Below are 17,608 nucleotides of genomic sequence, written 5' to 3'. Positions count from 1 at the left end.
AGTTGATAATAATTACCACACCTACAGTATAATATGTTAAGATATTTTAATGTTCTGCCTTTACTGTTTAATTTTTTTAAAGAACTTGACAAGTTCTTTCTATACAATGGTCTAAAATGCCTATGCTGCAATGCATAGGCATTTTAGCATTTAATTTCAACATTTTTTAATGATGTTATTAAAGGACCTCGATGGAATTATTAGCTATTATAGAAGGTCCCACCTAAATGACAACATATTTGCCATATTATATGATATGTTAAGTGCCTTCACACTCATAACATCCGTTAGCAGTGTACTCCCCTCACTACCACACTTCATGTAATAAATCAGCTCTCCACACTGTTCATACAACTTTCAGGTTATAGCCTCTCACTTGGCCTTTCTATCTCTTTGCTGTATGAATAATTCTTTCCATATTAATCTGGTAGAATCCTTTTCATCAACCTAAATAATTTTTATAACTAATCACTTTGCCATTCCTCCAAGATGATCCCTTTTAACGGGAAGAGTCATCTATGAGCCTAATTACTTGCCTCCGGACACAGCATCAAAGATTTTAAGGGAAGTTTTAGGCGGACCATCCCAAATATGTGAACAGTATTCTAAGTATGGGCAGATTTGGGATTTATATAGAGTTAAGAGTTGGTTGGGTGTAAAATAGCCTCTTGAACAAAAGATAATGCCTAGTTTCTTGGATGCTGAAGATGCTGTCGATGTGATGTGTTTATGCCAGGAGAGACTAGAGATAAATGTGAGGCCAAGCAGAGAGACAGAGATCTGATCTTGTTTGGTGATTTATATATTACTCAAAGTAAGAATAGGTGAGCAGAGAACTCTTTTGTGAGAGAAAAGGCAATACTGGGTTTTGGTTGAAAAACACAGTATTGGTGGAAAAATCCCTTCTCATTATTCTAAGTTTCTCTAATAATTTTTTATTCCAGAGTCCTGATATTGTCTTATTGACATCCAGACTCTAGATTTTTTTTTTCATCACTACAGTAACTAGATGACTCAATTTGTGCATTCCAATCTACATGTGGTCCAAGTACTGCAGACAGTTACTTTCTCTCTGCTGGTCAGTGTCCTCACCAGAGTAGCAATATTCTGTGTGAAAATGCATTTGTGTTGCCAGTATTCTTACCATATAAAACATCTAGAATTTGAATTAGTTTATTAATTACTCAGGTAGTTTTGTGAACTTAATGAGTTTCACATCATCAGGAGAAATAAGTGAATAAACTTAAAAAAATAAAAATCCTGATTATGAAATCCAGAGAACTGGTAATATTCATAGTGAAATATTTGAAAACAGGAATAACAACAAAGTGTGCATGCACTATGAAGGTATCTACTAGTTCATGTTCTTTTGCGAACTAATTACAACCATGTGCACATCATGTTTAATGAGAGAAGGCTTGATATAAAATATCCCTTCTTTTTTGTTGCACTGTTGAGGATGTTTTATCATTTTAGCTTACTCCTTGAATGCTCTTGATAAAAATCTCTAATCTATGAGGGGCATTTCAGTATGCTGCCATTGTACTTGATGCAGTGCTGCACCCAGAGTGGGGCCATGGGGGCCTTGACTCCCCAAAAGAAAAAAGGAAAAAAAAACACTTCAAAATATTCCAAATCTTTTCCTAATTAAAATTCATTTTTTTTTATTTATGTTTTGTCATGTCTTCTATTTCTATACTATTTATGAATTAGCAATCATTGCAGATGCTCAGTCATAGGTTGTATGCAATGTGTAGTGTGTATTCTCAAATCATGTACTCAAATCCCCCCCCCCCCCCAAGATTAAATGTTGAGTGTGCCACTGACTTGATGTTTAGTTCTGGCGGTATGTGCTGCCAGTTTTGATTTGTATTTTTTTGTTCTCCATGTTTTTGATGTATTCAGACTTGCATGTCTCTCCCAAACTGCCAGTCTGTTCAATATAGGAGAGAATCACTATTCATCTGAAATCTTGTGTTTCATGTTCATCCAGCTGTCTGAGAGGTTGACATAGAATTTTGTTGACCAATATTCTGTTATAACCAGTGTATGGTAAGATGGTACTGAAGTAGTCGATCTCTTCATTTCTTTTATTTTTATTAGTAGAGATTTTGTAAGCTCTGTTATGTAGGATTTGTGTGGATAATGGCTGTTTTTTTTTATGTTCAGAAAGTGATGGGAAGTGGTGTCAAAGTAACATCTGGTGTTTGTTGGCTTTCTGTAAAATGAGAAATTGAGTGTGTCCTGTTCATATATTTCTTCAAGTGTGTCCAAAAAACAGAAGAAATTGTTGACTTCCAATTCAAAACTGAATTTAATATGAGAGTGATTATTGTTCAGGTCTGTGACAAATTCTTCTAATTGGTAGTAGAGCTAGGCCAAATGATGAATATGTCATTGATATATATATACCTGAGCCAATCTTTGTTTTTTTCCTTTGTAAGGCTTTCTCTTTAAACACTTCCAAGAAAGAATTTGCTATCAGAGGAGAAAAGGAAACAACCCATTGCCACTCCTTCCTTGTTTTCAGAAAAAGATCCAAGAAGTATCAGAGTAGAAAACAGAACTCTTGGTTTCTTTTATCTAATATAAATAAAAGAAACCAAGAGCTCTATCTCAGTACCATCCTGCCAAAGAGAATGGTTACAACAGAACAATAGTCAACAAAATTCTGTGTCAACCTCTAGACAATCAGATGAACACAAAACACAAGATATCAGAGAACAGTGATTATGCACTACATACAGTCAGTCACAGATAAAATATCAACACTACTATGACAACAGACTATAAAAGTTGCTTTCTTCCCCCCCCCCAGCAATGTCTCTAATCTCTTGAAACCATTAAAACTTCCCCATCCACTTCTTAAAAAATTTGCTATTTACAAGATCAACTGTTGAAAGTTTCTTCACTTGATTATACTATAATTTAAAGATACCAAGAAATTATATTCTTGGTTTCATTCATCCTTTATCCAAGTGTAAATAAACAAAGTTTGCATGTGAACTAACTGATGTGAAGTATCCTAGCCTTGATAACCCATAATGCAATGCATATATCCTTATGGACAACATGTGTAATGTTATGTATTATGGGAAAGACCACTATCCAGTTTTGACCTTTATTGAGGTCTCATCAGTGGGAGCCAGACCCAGAAACAATACCAAGGTTGATGTAATGCAGAAGTCATATTTCCATATACAGGTACTCAAAAGGTGTCGCACCTAATCAATAAAATAAAACTTGGGATTAGAAATATTGAACCTTTTTTTTTTGCTTGGTTATACTATAAATTAAAGTTGCCAAGAAATTATATTTTTGGTTTCATTATTTATCCAAGTGTCTGGCTCACACTGATGAGACCTTAGTAAGGGTCAAAACTGGTCTGGGTAGTGGCCCCTCCCATAATACATAGAATTATACCAGGGGCGTGCCTGTGTGCAAACCTTTAGTTGGCGCCCCTATACCCCTCCCCCAATAAAAAATCACTTTATAAGAATGTATCAGTGAGTAAAAATGAAATACGAAATATATTAATTATAAATTTATTGAACAAAAAGCAGAAATTACAAAAAAAAAAATTATTAAAAACAATAAACATACAAGAAGGGTACAAAAACAACGAAAATAATTTGGGAAAAAAATAAAGTAAATAAATAATAAAATAAATAAATAATAGTAATTTACAAGTATATAAAATAAGAACATATTAAACATTATTGGGTAAAGAAATAGTTAAATAAATATTTAAACAGAAAGAAAAATCACTTAGTGAATTGAACTTTTCTAGTTTTCATTAATGAAAATTCTTGAATAATATCATGTATATCAAGTTGATCCAAAATATCTGACTCTATTGATATAATGGCAAGATTTGAAAGTCTGTCTTGTATCATTGTGGTTTTTAATAATTTTAAGTTTAGAAAAGGACCGTTCTGCAGATGCTACAGATACCGGTAATGACAGAAGAATCCGAAGAGCAATTGTAAAGTTTGGATAAACTGTGATTAAGTCAGTTTGAATAAATATACTGAATTATCTGATATATATCGTTTTTAAAATTAGAAATAAATGGTTAACAGTGTAAAATTTCTTCACATAAATCTCCTGCGTCAATGTCTGAATGATTCTCGTGTGTTAATTTTTATCATAACTTTTTACAACAAGATAATAAATATTCTTTATTTCGTGAAGTATTTAACAAATACAAAAACTGAAATGAATTCATATGCTCTTTTAATAAATAAATCTTTCCTGCAAAGATTGTAATGTTTGATCTATTATGCAGAGAAAAAAAAATACTTTGAATGAAATTTTAGGATCTATTATATTTTCATGTTCGTAATCAAATCGTGTTGTCTTTTTAAGTCGCCTTAATGGTCTACTACTCTACTACAAAATACAGATTCTGCATCAAATTTTGCTGCAATTAATTTTGAGCTTTCTACAATTTCTTTGAAAGTTTCATCAGACCTATAATAATTTAAAAATTGATTTAGATCATTCAATGCATCTGAAGCAAGTTGGGGCTTCATAGATGAAGACTGCAGTATTTCGCTGACAAAATTCAATTTATTTAAAATATCTTACCAAATCTTTGGCACCTTTACTATCCTGGCACCTGTGTGTGTTGCACATATGGCTGGCACGCCCATGCATTATACATGTCTGTAAGGATATGTGCATTGCCTTATGGGATACTAAGGCATTTGATGTCATTAGCCTCTATATACAAGTAGCCCAATCTTGAAGTTACTTCATGCGCAAACTTTGTTTGCTTACACTTGAATAAAGGGTGAATCGAAGAATATGAGGGGGGGGGTATCCAAAATAACTGGAATCTGAACTTGGCACGTGTGCATTTTCTAGTTAGGGATGATGCTATTGCATATCGTGAGTGTGTAGTTCTCTGCACCAGTCTGGCAAGTGGCATTATCCTGTGTGAACTGGATTGTTGTTCTGGCTGCTCTTTTGTTAGTATTTACAAGCAAGTTTGTGATGGCTTACCACAAGGAACAGAGAGTGTGCATGAAATTTTGTTTTCTTTTGGGTAAAATTGCAGCCGAAACTATTGTTATGCTTTGGCAAACCTTTAAGGATGATGCTTTAGGTAAAACGCTGCTCTAAGAGTGGTTTTCCATTAAAAATGGGGACATGTCAGTTGAAGACCACCATGATCTGGCCGATTTTCGACAGCTGAAATGATGAAAACATTGAAAAGGCTTGCCAAGTAATCAATGAAGATTGCTGAAAGACCAATGAGCAAGTTTCTGAAGAGACGAATTTGTCAGGGAGTTCATGCCAGCAAATTTCAACCGAAGATTTGCAATGATACGTGTGTCTGCTAAATCTGTGCCTCATTTGTTCAGAGGATAAAAATAAAATTGTGTGAATGTTTGCCATGATTATTTGAGGGAGCAAGTTCTTAATGACCAGAACTTTCTTTCAAAAGTTGTGACCAGGGATGAGTCTTGGTGCTATGGTTATGATCCAAAAACAAAACAAGCATCAAGCCAGTGGAAACATGCAAATTCACTGAGACCCAAGAAGGCATGTCAAGTTCAATCAAACATCAAGACAATGTTGATTTGTGTTTTTGATGTAAATGGAATTCTACACAAAGAATTTGTTCCTCCTGGACAGACAGTAAACCAACATTTTTATCTCAACGTTTTGAGAAGGCGTGCAGTTCTTGATGATAAACAATATGGCAGCTGTTCCTGATCTCTCTCCATTTGAATTTTTTTTTTTATTCCCGCTGATAAAGAAAACCATGAAAGAGCACTGGTTTGTTGATGTGGATGAAGTGAAAGAAAAGTTGCTGGAGGCCATAAACAGTATTCCAGTTGAACAATTCCAACTGTTTCCAGCAGAAGAAAAAACATTGGAGCACGTGCATTAATTCATGTAGAGAGTATTTTGAAGGTGACTAGAATATGGTATTATAAGCTTTCATAAAGTTTTTTTTTTAAAAAAATAATTCTGGTTATTTTTGGGTGCCCCTTATATAATTTCTTGGCATCTTTAATTTGAAAGGTCAACTGTACCTATGAGTTGCTACGTTGGACAAACAGACAGGTCAAGAGAGACACACTAGTCTGCACACATCATTGGCATGGAGAATGAAAGAAAAATACTAATCACTACTTGTACCACATACCACTGGAACTAAAATCAAATACTATTGCAGCATACTGAAATACCCCTCGTAGATTACCGATATTTCTGAAGAGCATTCAAGGAGTAAGCTAAAATGATAAAATACCCTCAACAGTGCAACAAGAAAGAAGGAATATTTTATATCAGGCCTTCTCTCATTAAGCACAATGTGTACATGGTTGCAAGTAGTTTGCAGAAGACCATGAATTAGTAGTAGATACCTTCATAGTTCATGCATACTTTCTGTTATGCCTGTTTTAAAATATTTCACTGTGAACATTATCAGTTCTCTGGATTTCATAATCAGGTTTTTTATTTTTTTTTTAAGTTTATTCACTTATTTCTCCTGATGATGTGAAACTCATGAAGTTCACAAAAACTACTTAAGTAATTAATAAACTAATTCAAATTCCAGCTGTTTTATAGTAAGAATACTGGCAACACAAATGTATTTTCACATGGAATATTGTTACATGATGAGGACACTGACCAGTTGAGAGAAAGTAACTGTCTGCAGTACTTGGACCACATGTAGATTGGAATGCACAAATTGAGTCATCTAGTTGCTGGAGTGATGGGGAAAAAAATCTAGAGTCTTGAGGTCAGTAAGACAATAACAGGACTCTGGAATATTAGTTATGGAAGGATGAGAAGTTAAAATTGCAAAGATTGTTACAGAAATTTAGGTTAATGAGAGGGGATTTTTCCACCAATTTTTCATTATTATTATTATTATGTGACACCTCTAGGAAGTCCAAAAACTCATCGAGGGAGGGCATCTACTCTACAACGAACCGCAACTATCATCATCATCATCATCATCTACCGCTCACTACCACTACTAGTATTAGCACAGACAATCGCAAACATCCATGCCCATGCAGGATTTGAACCTGCAGCCTTTTGGCTGGAGAGCGGATATGCTAAAGTTCTCTGCTCACCTAATCTCTGTCTCTCTGCTTGGACTCGCATTTATCTCTCCTTGCATAGAGACACATCACATCAACAGCCTCCTCAGCATCCAAAAAACTTCTCATTCTCTTTTGTTCAAGAGGCTATTTTACACCCAAACAATTCTTAACACTATACAAAGCCCAAATCTGCCTTTACTTAGAATACTGTTCACATTTTTTGGGTGGTGCACATAAAACTTCCATTAAAATCCTTGATGCTGTCCAGAGGTGAGGAATTAGGCTCATAGATGATCCTTCCCTTAAGGATTCACTTCAACCCCTATCTCACAGATGCAGTGTTTCTGTACTGTGTCCATTCTACAGTTATTGTCACTCTCCAGTAAATTGGCAACCATCATTCCTCTGCTTGCTTTTGCACCCATTAATACAGGAGCAACAGCTGTCCAGCATCTCTTTACTGTGCAACTGCAACAGCGAACCTGCTTCTCCTCTTCCTCTTTTATTCTGTCCACTGGAACAGCCTTCCTCGTGAAGTATTCCCAAACTTACAATCTGCATCTTTTCAAAAAACATCAATAAAACTTATCTCAGTCCTCATCTGCACTCCACACACAGCACTGATATGCTTATACATCTCTCAAACTTTTATGTGTGGATCAGTATTTAAAAAAATAAAAGTATCCAGATCAGGAAGTAGAAACAGTAGTATGGAAAGCAGAAGTCCCACAGGGTTTTCACATGGCATTCTTGTAATGCCAATGGTTACAAGGTTGAGAATGGCTCTGGGAAAGAGGTGACTTCAGCAGCATATCTGGAAGGGAGTTGGCTAATAAAAAAATCTAGTGTTGAGTGAGAGAAGAGGATTGTCTGGCATTCTGGTTAGTAGGTGGGAAATTTGCTCTAGGTCATCTTTCACCAAGTACCTCAGCTTTTCTTCAAACTTACTCATTAGAATTGAAAAAAAGAGAGCCATTTGAAATTGTGGATATTAAGGTCACCAAAGAAGATTACTTCACTATTACTTCACAGGTTAAAAATTAAGAAAAAGAAAGAAGTGGCTAGAATGCTTTCCAGAGTTAGGAAGGTGGTAGTGACAGCAGATAATACATATTGAGTCAAGAAATTCAAGCCAGAGACACTCAGAAAGAGAAGATTCAAAACGTGGCATCCTCTGGCAAGGAATTATCATACTACACAGAAGTAAGTGGAATGAAGTTTCTACCTTTGTGGCAGAAAAAACCATATAGTGTAATTTTGACAATATATGTGGACAGTGGGTATTGTAGCTGGAATTTATGGTTCAGTCAAAAACAGGAGGGTTTAAATATTTGTAGGAAGTGAAGATATTTCATGTGCAAACGTTTACTTGCTTGCACTTAGTTAAAGGATTACACAAGAATATAATTTCTCATCATCATCATTTTCTGATGTATCTTCAAGCGATGTTCTGGCTACTATGACAGCACTACATGATTAAGTTTATATTATTATTAATCTCCTGTGCAACAATTTTCCTCCAAATTAGTCTATTATTTTTCAGCACTCCAATATTGCATATCTAACATTTTATTCTTTTAAGGCACTTCTGACTGAATCACTCCACCTAGACCTCAGTATTCCTCTGGGTCCCTTTCCTGCCATGTTAGCATTAAACACCTGTTTTGCTAACCTTTCCTCACCCATTCTACACTGCTTGGAAAGAAGTAAACAGACACCATAGTGTGAGGAACAAACAGTGGTGCCCACCTTAATAAGATGTTGGATTTCCTTTTGCTGTGATGACTACAGCAGTCCTATGGAGCATACTTTCCACAAGCATGTGATAGCAGTCAGTGGAAATTTTGAACCATTCTTACTGTAGACATGTAATGAGGTCCCTGACTGTTGTGGGGTGATTTCCCTTGACCTAACCCAAAGCTCCAGTTCATCCAATAGATGTTCAGTAGGGTTAAGATCATTGTGCTGTGGAGGCCAGTCAAGTGTGTTGATGTTCATGCCCACAAGCCATGCAGTTACAGCAGCAGCCTTGCGAAACAGTGCATTGTCTTGCTGAAAGACCAATTGTCAGTTCCATAGAAATGCTATAAAGTAGAAAGCATTGTATTGTCCAGAATGTTTGGATACTTCTCTGAATTCAATGTTCTTGGCACCACAAACAGAGGTCTAAGACCAAACCCAAAAAACAGGACCATACCATCACACCACCACCTCTGAATTTCATAGTAGGGGTTATGCACTCTGGCAAGAGACATTCACTGGGCATCTGCCATACCCATACCTGTCCATCTGTTCTGTAGAGTGTGTAGCATGATTCATTGTCCACAACACAGCTTTCCAAGCTTCCACATCCCATTGTACTTGCACTTTGTACTAAAGAGCGTTTACAATGGGACCACTAAAGATGACACTGGATGTTGGTTTGAGTAATCTGGAGCTTACATATAGTAGTTCTACCGTGGAAATCCATGTTATAAGCCTCGGTTCTGAATGTTTTTGTGCACATTCATGTTCCAGTTGATGCCAAGAACTTCACATTCAACGTGTTGACTGATGAATGGCAATTTTTACATGTTATTCTTTGTAGCACCTTACGGTCATGTTTGGTGAGTGTGGTGGGTCATTCACTGTGAGTAGCACTTGCATTTGACTCCCTGCACTTCCATCTCAGTATGGTTTCACTGATTGCTGACCTGTGATGGATCAATTTGTCAACAATTTGCTGAACAGATAGGCCTGCAACATGGCATTCTTTCACAACACCTCTTTCAAACTCTGTCAGTTCCCTTCTCGCAGCCATTTCAACTTGACACAATCGCCCTCACTTGGAAGCATCATATTCCTCCAACTCATTCTTCCTGCAAACACATGATTTGTTACATGGCATGATGCACCTTGCCTGTGGGGGTGTCTGTCAACTTCTCATGTATTGGAAAGAGGTTTTATTGCTGATTTTCATGCAAATTGGTGTCAACCATTATTTAGTTAAAGAATCCATGAGACTTGCACTAAAATGTGTTTAGAATTACAACATCTGCATAAAGCAAAGAGCTAAGTTTGACATCTCCATTTTAATATCAGGACTAATGTCGCTTTCTTTCATAATGTGGTCTATATAGATGATGGATAAGAGTGGAGATAATGTTCATCCTTTTCTTAATCCTGATTTTACATCAAACATTCTTCCTGTATTTCCATCAATTCTAACTGCTGATTAACAACTTAAATTTAGACTATGTATTGCTCTGTATAATGCTCCAATTAGCTCATATAATTGTAGTATTTTGAAAAGTATTTCCCTGGGTACCTTGTGATATGCCTTTTGTTGATCTGCAAAACTTAAATACAGAACCTTGTCATATTCCTGTGATTTCTCAGCTATTTGTCATAATGGAATCTGAACTTGACAACCTCTATTTGGCCTGAACCCAACTTGTTCTTCTCTTGTAAAGTTTCTCTTTCACAATCTTTCATAACCTCTTTTCAAGTATGCTTACATGAATCTTACCTGGAAGTAGGGAGGTGTAAAATTTTGCAGTGTAGCCAATGCAAAATTTTATGCCTCCCTACTTAAGCATTTCTTGTTGAATATTCTAGCTTTCTGCATTTCAAGGTTTTGATTTCTAGTTTAAAAGTATTGATATGTGCTCCTCTTTGCATTTCTCTTGAAAATGATCTAATATGATTCTGTCACTGCTTGTTTTGTTTTAATAGTTTTCCAAAGTAATTATTCCAGACATCTAGTATATCCTTGTCTTCAGTTTTTATGTTACCTCTATCATCTTTGATTCCTTTTGCAGCACTCTTTCCTCCATTTCTAAGCTTTTTCAATATTATCCAGAACATTTTGCCACCTTCCTGATATATAATTTCCTTACCAAAGTCTTCCCATGACTTTTGTTTAGCTACTTTTACACACATATCTGACGATTTATTTGCTAGGAACTTTTGGTATGCTTTCTTCTTTTCCAGAACTGTTTTTTTAACTTCTTGTGACCAACATGAGGTTATTTTCTATTCTTAGAAACATCTGCACCACACATCTCCCTATTTGCATCAATCAATGTGTTCTTCACAGTTTACTACTGAGACTTCAAGATTTGATTCTAGTTTTCAAACTGCTTCAAATGTTCTTCAATAATATTTGTATAGTCGAGCCTACAGTTTACCTGTAAAAGCCGCTTAACTGTAATTCTTTTAAAAATTTCTTATACTGTTCCTTTCAGTGTGATATCCATTTTTTCCTGCTTAGCACTAAATAATGGTCACTTCTAATTTCAAATCCTCTGTACACTCTTGTATCTTGAACCAGCGTGAAGATATCACTATCAATAATGATGTGATCAATGAGGTTTTTTTTATTTCTTGTATCTTCTCTCTACATGAACTTGTGAACTTCTCCACTTGCCATCTTTATGTTGGAACATGGTATTAGTAATGCGTAGTCTGTGTCGTAAGTAGAAATCCAGCAAATACCATTATTATTAGCTTTGCACTTTTCTCTAAATTTTCCCAAAACGTTCCTATATGCCTGGTGGGATTCATTTTCCATTCTGCTGTTTAGATCTTCAAGGACCACTTTTTCCATTTTCTTTGTCAGCTGCCTGAATGACACCAACGATTCTTTGACTTCTTCCTTAGAAGAACCGTCTGGGACTATAGGCACAATTAAGTTTCATTGTCCATTTTCTTTTGAAGTATGCCCACATCACTCTACTTGAAACTGCCTTCCAATCAAGAAATTTATCTTCATGTTTAGTGTTGAATGCTATCGTTACTCCTTCCTTTCATTCATCATTATTGACTGAATATAACATCCCATACTTATTATTTAGTAAGATCTCATCTGTTTTTTATTCTTTTTCTTGGTAATGTCAATTATGTCCACGTGGTTCTTTTCCAGTTCTTCTGCAAGTTCAATTTCCTTTCCATTAATACTCATTATATTGATGGTTCCTTTCTTCAATTCTTCTGACATTGCGTGGGTTAATTCTTCTTTTTCCAGATGTTGAGTTGGGGTTTGGTCCAGTAGCTGACTTATCATTGATTTCCCTGGTTCCCTGATGAAAGCAACAAGGGCTTTGTATAATTTACTTAGAAGTATAATATACTTTTTGACCAAGTGAAAAAACATTCTACAATTTAAGTTAGCGTTTATGACATGATGTTAAAGTGGATTGTAGAAGAATTTTTGTTTTTGGTAAGATTTTTTAAATTTTTGGTGAAGGGAGGTTTTGTTTTTATTAACTGCAATGACACTATATATTTTAGCTTAACATTATGGTGGTGCTTTAGGGATGAAAGAGAGTAGGGGATGTGCAGTAAGAGAAGATATGTTGCCATACAGAGAGCATCCAATCTCCTTGCCATACCATGGCAAGGAGATTGGATGTATCCTGTACATGTCCATGGCTTCTCTCCATGTCAACAGGTGTCTTGGGCACAGGTCTCTTTTCTATATTTCATTGGGGTGGGAATTGGCCTTTTCAGCTTTGGTCCTACCAGAGTGTAGTCTGTCAGTGTTTCACATGGTCCCTTATCTTTGATGGTACCTAATCTCCATGCAGATCAGATGTCTCTTCTTTGACTAGCTTTCACATTGGTATCCCCAGGCATGGGCACATAATGTCATGGTTTCTGTGTCTGGGAGATGAGGTGTGCTTTACTACTTTGGACATTAATTCTCACTTGTACAGCTCTTAGTGTATAGTCCCTTAGTCTGCCCCACCTTGTAGTGACCTCAGGTGTTTAGTGGTACACCTGGAGCCTTTCTGGGTATTCTTGACGCTCCCTGGAGGAGGAGATACAGTTGGTTGATGACTTTTATCTTGTAGACTCAATCTGGTCACTGTCTCGTGAATATATTCTTTTCACTTGAACCTGATCTATTGCTGAACTGGCCTCTGCTGTTCTTATTTCCTTTAGGCCCATGAACACAAACAGCTGCTGGTCAGCATCCATCTAATATCTGACTTTGGATGTTGAGCAGGCTTCTTAGTCTTTTCTTTTATACTTTCTACCTCTGTGTCTGCATTCTTCTCCCACCTCTGATTGTTTGTGAAGCATGTCAACAGATTCCTTTCTTTGGTGACTACTTACCCTCCCCCCCCCCTCCCACACACACACACACACAGCACAGATGTTCTATAGAATTTGAAGCCTCTCATGTGTGTGTGTGTGTGTGTGTACAGGATTGATATAAAAAAAAGAAAAAAAACTTCTTCAGGTATACTCTGGATATAGGGAATAAAAATAGTTTTGCTGCAGTTGCCCATTTCTGTATTGGTAATTATTAAAGAGATTGGAAGGAATGAAATGTTATCTGTCAGTGACTGTAGGATCAAATAGCAAATACATGATCTGATTTACAGTGCACCAGATTACCCCCCCCCCAATTGGCCATGATGTCCAGCTAAATCTGGATATCCTTATCCAGCACTTTCATCATCTTATCATAAAATGTAAGCAAATTGTTGAAACACTTGCAGTGTGCCCTTGGAACTTTAGTCCACTGTCTACCATTATCTTGTGATCCTGAATCTCATCCACTTCCTGACTTCAGCTTCAACATACAGTACAAGCCTTATATCTCTCCAAATTACAATGCCTTGCAATTATTAATATTAAAACTACAACTCCACTCATTTGTCCAAGCTAAAAGTTAATCCATTCCCAGTCAAGACACATGAAAATATCATTAACAAATAAGTTACACATTAGGGACCTGAAACATACCACTGGTCACCTCCTTTTTCTGAGACACTGCTTTATCATACACAACTTACTGTTGTTATTCAGAAAGCCAATCTTCAATCTATTGCTATCCAATCCCATCTTCTGCAGTTTATACACCATCTTGTCATGTGATAAACTATCAAATGCCTTTTCATAGTCCAAGAATATTGTATATAAATCTCCCTCATCCAGTACTTTCATCATCTTATCATAAAATGTAAGCAAATTGTTAAAATAACACCTGCCTTTCACAAACCAATGCTGACCATCATAGAATATCTGATGTCCATCAATCTAGTCCTGTATTCTATTCTATTCCTAGCCATTTTCTCCAATACCTTGATCTCAATTGCAGATGTATGGACTGGTCTATAATTGGAAACTTCTGTCCTAGATTATAGAGCCATGCTTGTGGAGTGGTACTATTTTGCCTTCTTTCTGCTCTTTGGATAGAAAGAAGACACCTGTTGTTTCAAGTGCATTATTGGGCCTTTCATCATTGGAAACAGCACTGCACCCAGAACAACAAGCTCTATTCACATCATGCTAACACAGTTGATATAACAAAAAAAAAAAAAAAACTCTCACCATACTTCTTAAAAACAACCCCCCCCCCCATACCAGACAACAGATAAATTGGACTCCCTCCTGAAATAATACGGAATTAGAACAGTATACAAACTTCTAAATTATCTACCTTCCTTAGACAAATCAAGGATCACCAGGACCCTGTCTCCTTCCCAAGCGTCTAATGCATCCCCTGTCAGTGAGGAACTCAGTATTTTGAACAGACAGGACATACACAAAACATATCCATGTATTGTGCCTTCACTGAGTGTGTATTATTAAAGTGTGTCTGATAATGCTAACTTGAGCTGGCAAAATGTCGCTACAGTAGCACCCCCCCCCCAATCTGTGGGGGATCCATTCCAAGACACTCGATGGATAATATCAAACTCTATATATGCTAAGTTTTTTCCTATACATACATACATACCTATGATAAAGTTGAATTTATAAATTAGGCACAGCAAGAGATTAACAACAATAACTAATAATAAAACAGAACAATATAACAACATACTGTAATAAAAGTTATCTGAATGTGAATGGAATCTTAGCAACCTCACATATGTTTTTTTTTTTTAAAATTATTATTATTTATTTATTATTTTATGAAGTCGAGAACTTTCACTTTTTCACTTAAAAGGAAGCACTTTACGGCTTCTCTTTGGCATATCTGAATTACCAGCATCACTACTCTTTGGGACCATTATTAAGTAAAATAAGGGTTACATCAACACAAGCACTGCAATACTGCGACAGCTGATCTGATAACCGAGAACTACTCAAAACAGCATGCAATTTAAAACTTATGAATTGTCTCTTACTAAAAGAAAGAGCCATACAGCTTCATTTCAGCAATGTAAAATTACATAGGCTAAGTGGATATTAGATCCAACATTATTTCAAAGCCAAATGTTTGTAGAAACTATGAAAGTTTTGTAAGTTGACCTGAGAGCTTACGAGAATAATCCTCGGCATCCCTGAGTTGCCTTAGCTACTTAAGTAGTGCAAGCTAAGACAACTCTGGAATACCGAGGATCGTATTGTTGGATCTGATATCTACTTTGCTGATGTAATTATAAATTGTTTTTATAATTACATCAGCAAAGCAGGGTTGACCGCAGATAATTGAAATAGCGAATAGTGAACCTGCAGATAAGGAGGGACTACTGTACTTGCATGCCATTGTCTGCATAATTTTATGTTCCAGAAACTTTGATGGGTGGATAAAGAAAATGGGTGGGTTGAATTATAGAGAATGTGCATTAGTCTGTTTTCACTTAATCTGTAAACCATTATATCATAACATTATGATTATTTTGACAACTAGAATATTACTTTAACTAATACAGTATTCTGTCTAAGTATTTTGTTGTTTGCCATCTTACTTTGTAGGAATTTTCAAATGGATTATGGGCTCACGATCTGAATTCTGGTTGGGATTCTTAACTCGTTCATTGATGGAAAATGCAAGGAGTTATTATGATGCACAGACAATACTCTCAACTGCTAAAGTCATTTCACCTGTATATTTTATTTTAGGAGGAAATGACAGTGGACAAGTAAGCTGATTTTTTTTAATATATTTTGTATGACTAGTGTTGCAATTCTTTATTTTACATTTATTGTTGAAGTAATGCTTTCAACATTAAATTCATATTGCACTTAACATATAAATGAAAAAAAAAATTAATTTTAATGTAAATATTATAAACCATTTTTTTTTAAACATCTTAACCATAAATTTGTATGGAGGTGGAAAATTCACCGAAAACGTTTAACCAAAAAAAATAAATAAATTTATATATATATATATATATATATATATATCATGAATTTTGATATTTTGTGGAGAGGTTCATGCAATGGTATGAACTCTCCACAAAATAACCGAATATTGCATGGTAGGTTAAGGATTGTATAATCTTGAAAACCATGCTCTAGAGACCAAACATGAAATTTTTTCAAGCGCCACTTTAGGCTTCCAGTATTGCAGGTCGTAGTCTCATGGTAGTGAAATTTGTCTATCACCAAAGATTAAAATGAACCTAGTAAAATGTGAGTTAGCAAAGTACCTTGCTGCTTTACCTAACGCTTTATTAGTATTTATAATTTTATAAATGTTAATAGTTATGTATAATTTCATGAAGTTCACATGCTTCAGAATTTCTTGTGTTATTGTTATACAGGTATCTTTATGAAGGCAGAAAACTCATCATGAGAGACTCATTATTCACACATTAGCTATCATACTTCTTCTTAAACTCATTCACTGATGAAGCACTTACAACCACTTCTGGTAATCTTTTCTATCCATTCACCACCCTCAAAGCAAAAAAATCTAGTCCTACCTTCCTTGCTAACCATACTCTTACACTAAAATTAAAGATGCCAAGAAATTATATTCTTGGTTTCATTCTTTATCCAAGTGTAAGCAAACAAAGTTTGAGCATGAAGTAACTTTGGGTTATTTGTATATAGAGGCTAAGGACTTCACATCAATTGCTTTAGTATCCCATAATGCTATGCATTATGGGTGGGGGCCACTACCCAGACCAGTTTCGACCTTTGAGGATCAGTGAGAGCCAGACCCAGAAGTAATACCAAGGTTAAAATAATGATGGAAGTTTATTTTCCACTTGGTTAGACTATAATAAATTTAGTTTAATCCTTTACCCAAGTATAGGCAAACAAAGTTTGCGCCTGAAGTAGTTCAGGACTGAGGCAACCCGTAGCAAAGGTGGACTAAGCTCTCATTACTCCTTGTCTCAGTAGCTCTTATAATACAAAGCACATCTCCTTGCGGACATGTATAATGCTATGCATTAAGGGAAGGGCCACTACCCAGACTGGTTTCGACCTTTATTGAGATCTCTTCAGTGGGAGGCAGACCCAGAAGTGGTGATACTAAGGCAGAAGCAATGGAGAGATCATATTTACTTATACGAGTTGCCAAAAGGTGTACCATCTTATTATTAATTTACTCTGAATTTAGCGAAAGATGTTAGAAGTTTATTTTCCACTTGGTTAGACTATAATAAATTTAGTTTAATCCTTTACCCAAGTGTAGGCAAACAAAGTTTGAGCCTGAAGTAGTTCAGAACTGAGGCAACTTGTAGGAAAGGTGGACCAAGCTCTCATCACTTCTTGTCTCAGTATCTCCCATAATGCAAAGCACATCTCCTTGAAGAAAGTATAATGCTATGCATTAAGGGAAAGGCCACTATCCAGACTGG

The 17,608-nt window shown here is 35.8% G+C and overlaps 1 protein-coding gene across 1 annotated transcript in view; it reads left to right on the top strand.

The window, feature by feature from the left end:
* LOC150100343 (acid ceramidase-like) overlaps positions 1–17,608 on the top strand; it is a 179,320-nt gene that overhangs the window by 124,755 nt on the left and 36,957 nt on the right. The window contains exon 10 of the mRNA XM_090402680.1: positions 15,768–15,934. Coding sequence (XP_090258806.1) covers positions 15,768–15,934 — 167 coding nt within the window. The remainder of the gene's footprint in view (positions 1–15,767; positions 15,935–17,608) is intronic.

Source organism: Typopeltis vanoorti, chromosome 13 (assembly GCF_054136105.1).
Source record: "Typopeltis vanoorti isolate ZY-2024b chromosome 13, IOZ_Tvanoo_1.0, whole genome shotgun sequence".
NCBI lineage: Eukaryota > Metazoa > Arthropoda > Arachnida > Uropygi > Thelyphonidae > Typopeltis > Typopeltis vanoorti.
Note: the sequence above shows the minus strand (reverse complement) of the source record. Positions and strands in the feature narration are given on the sequence as shown.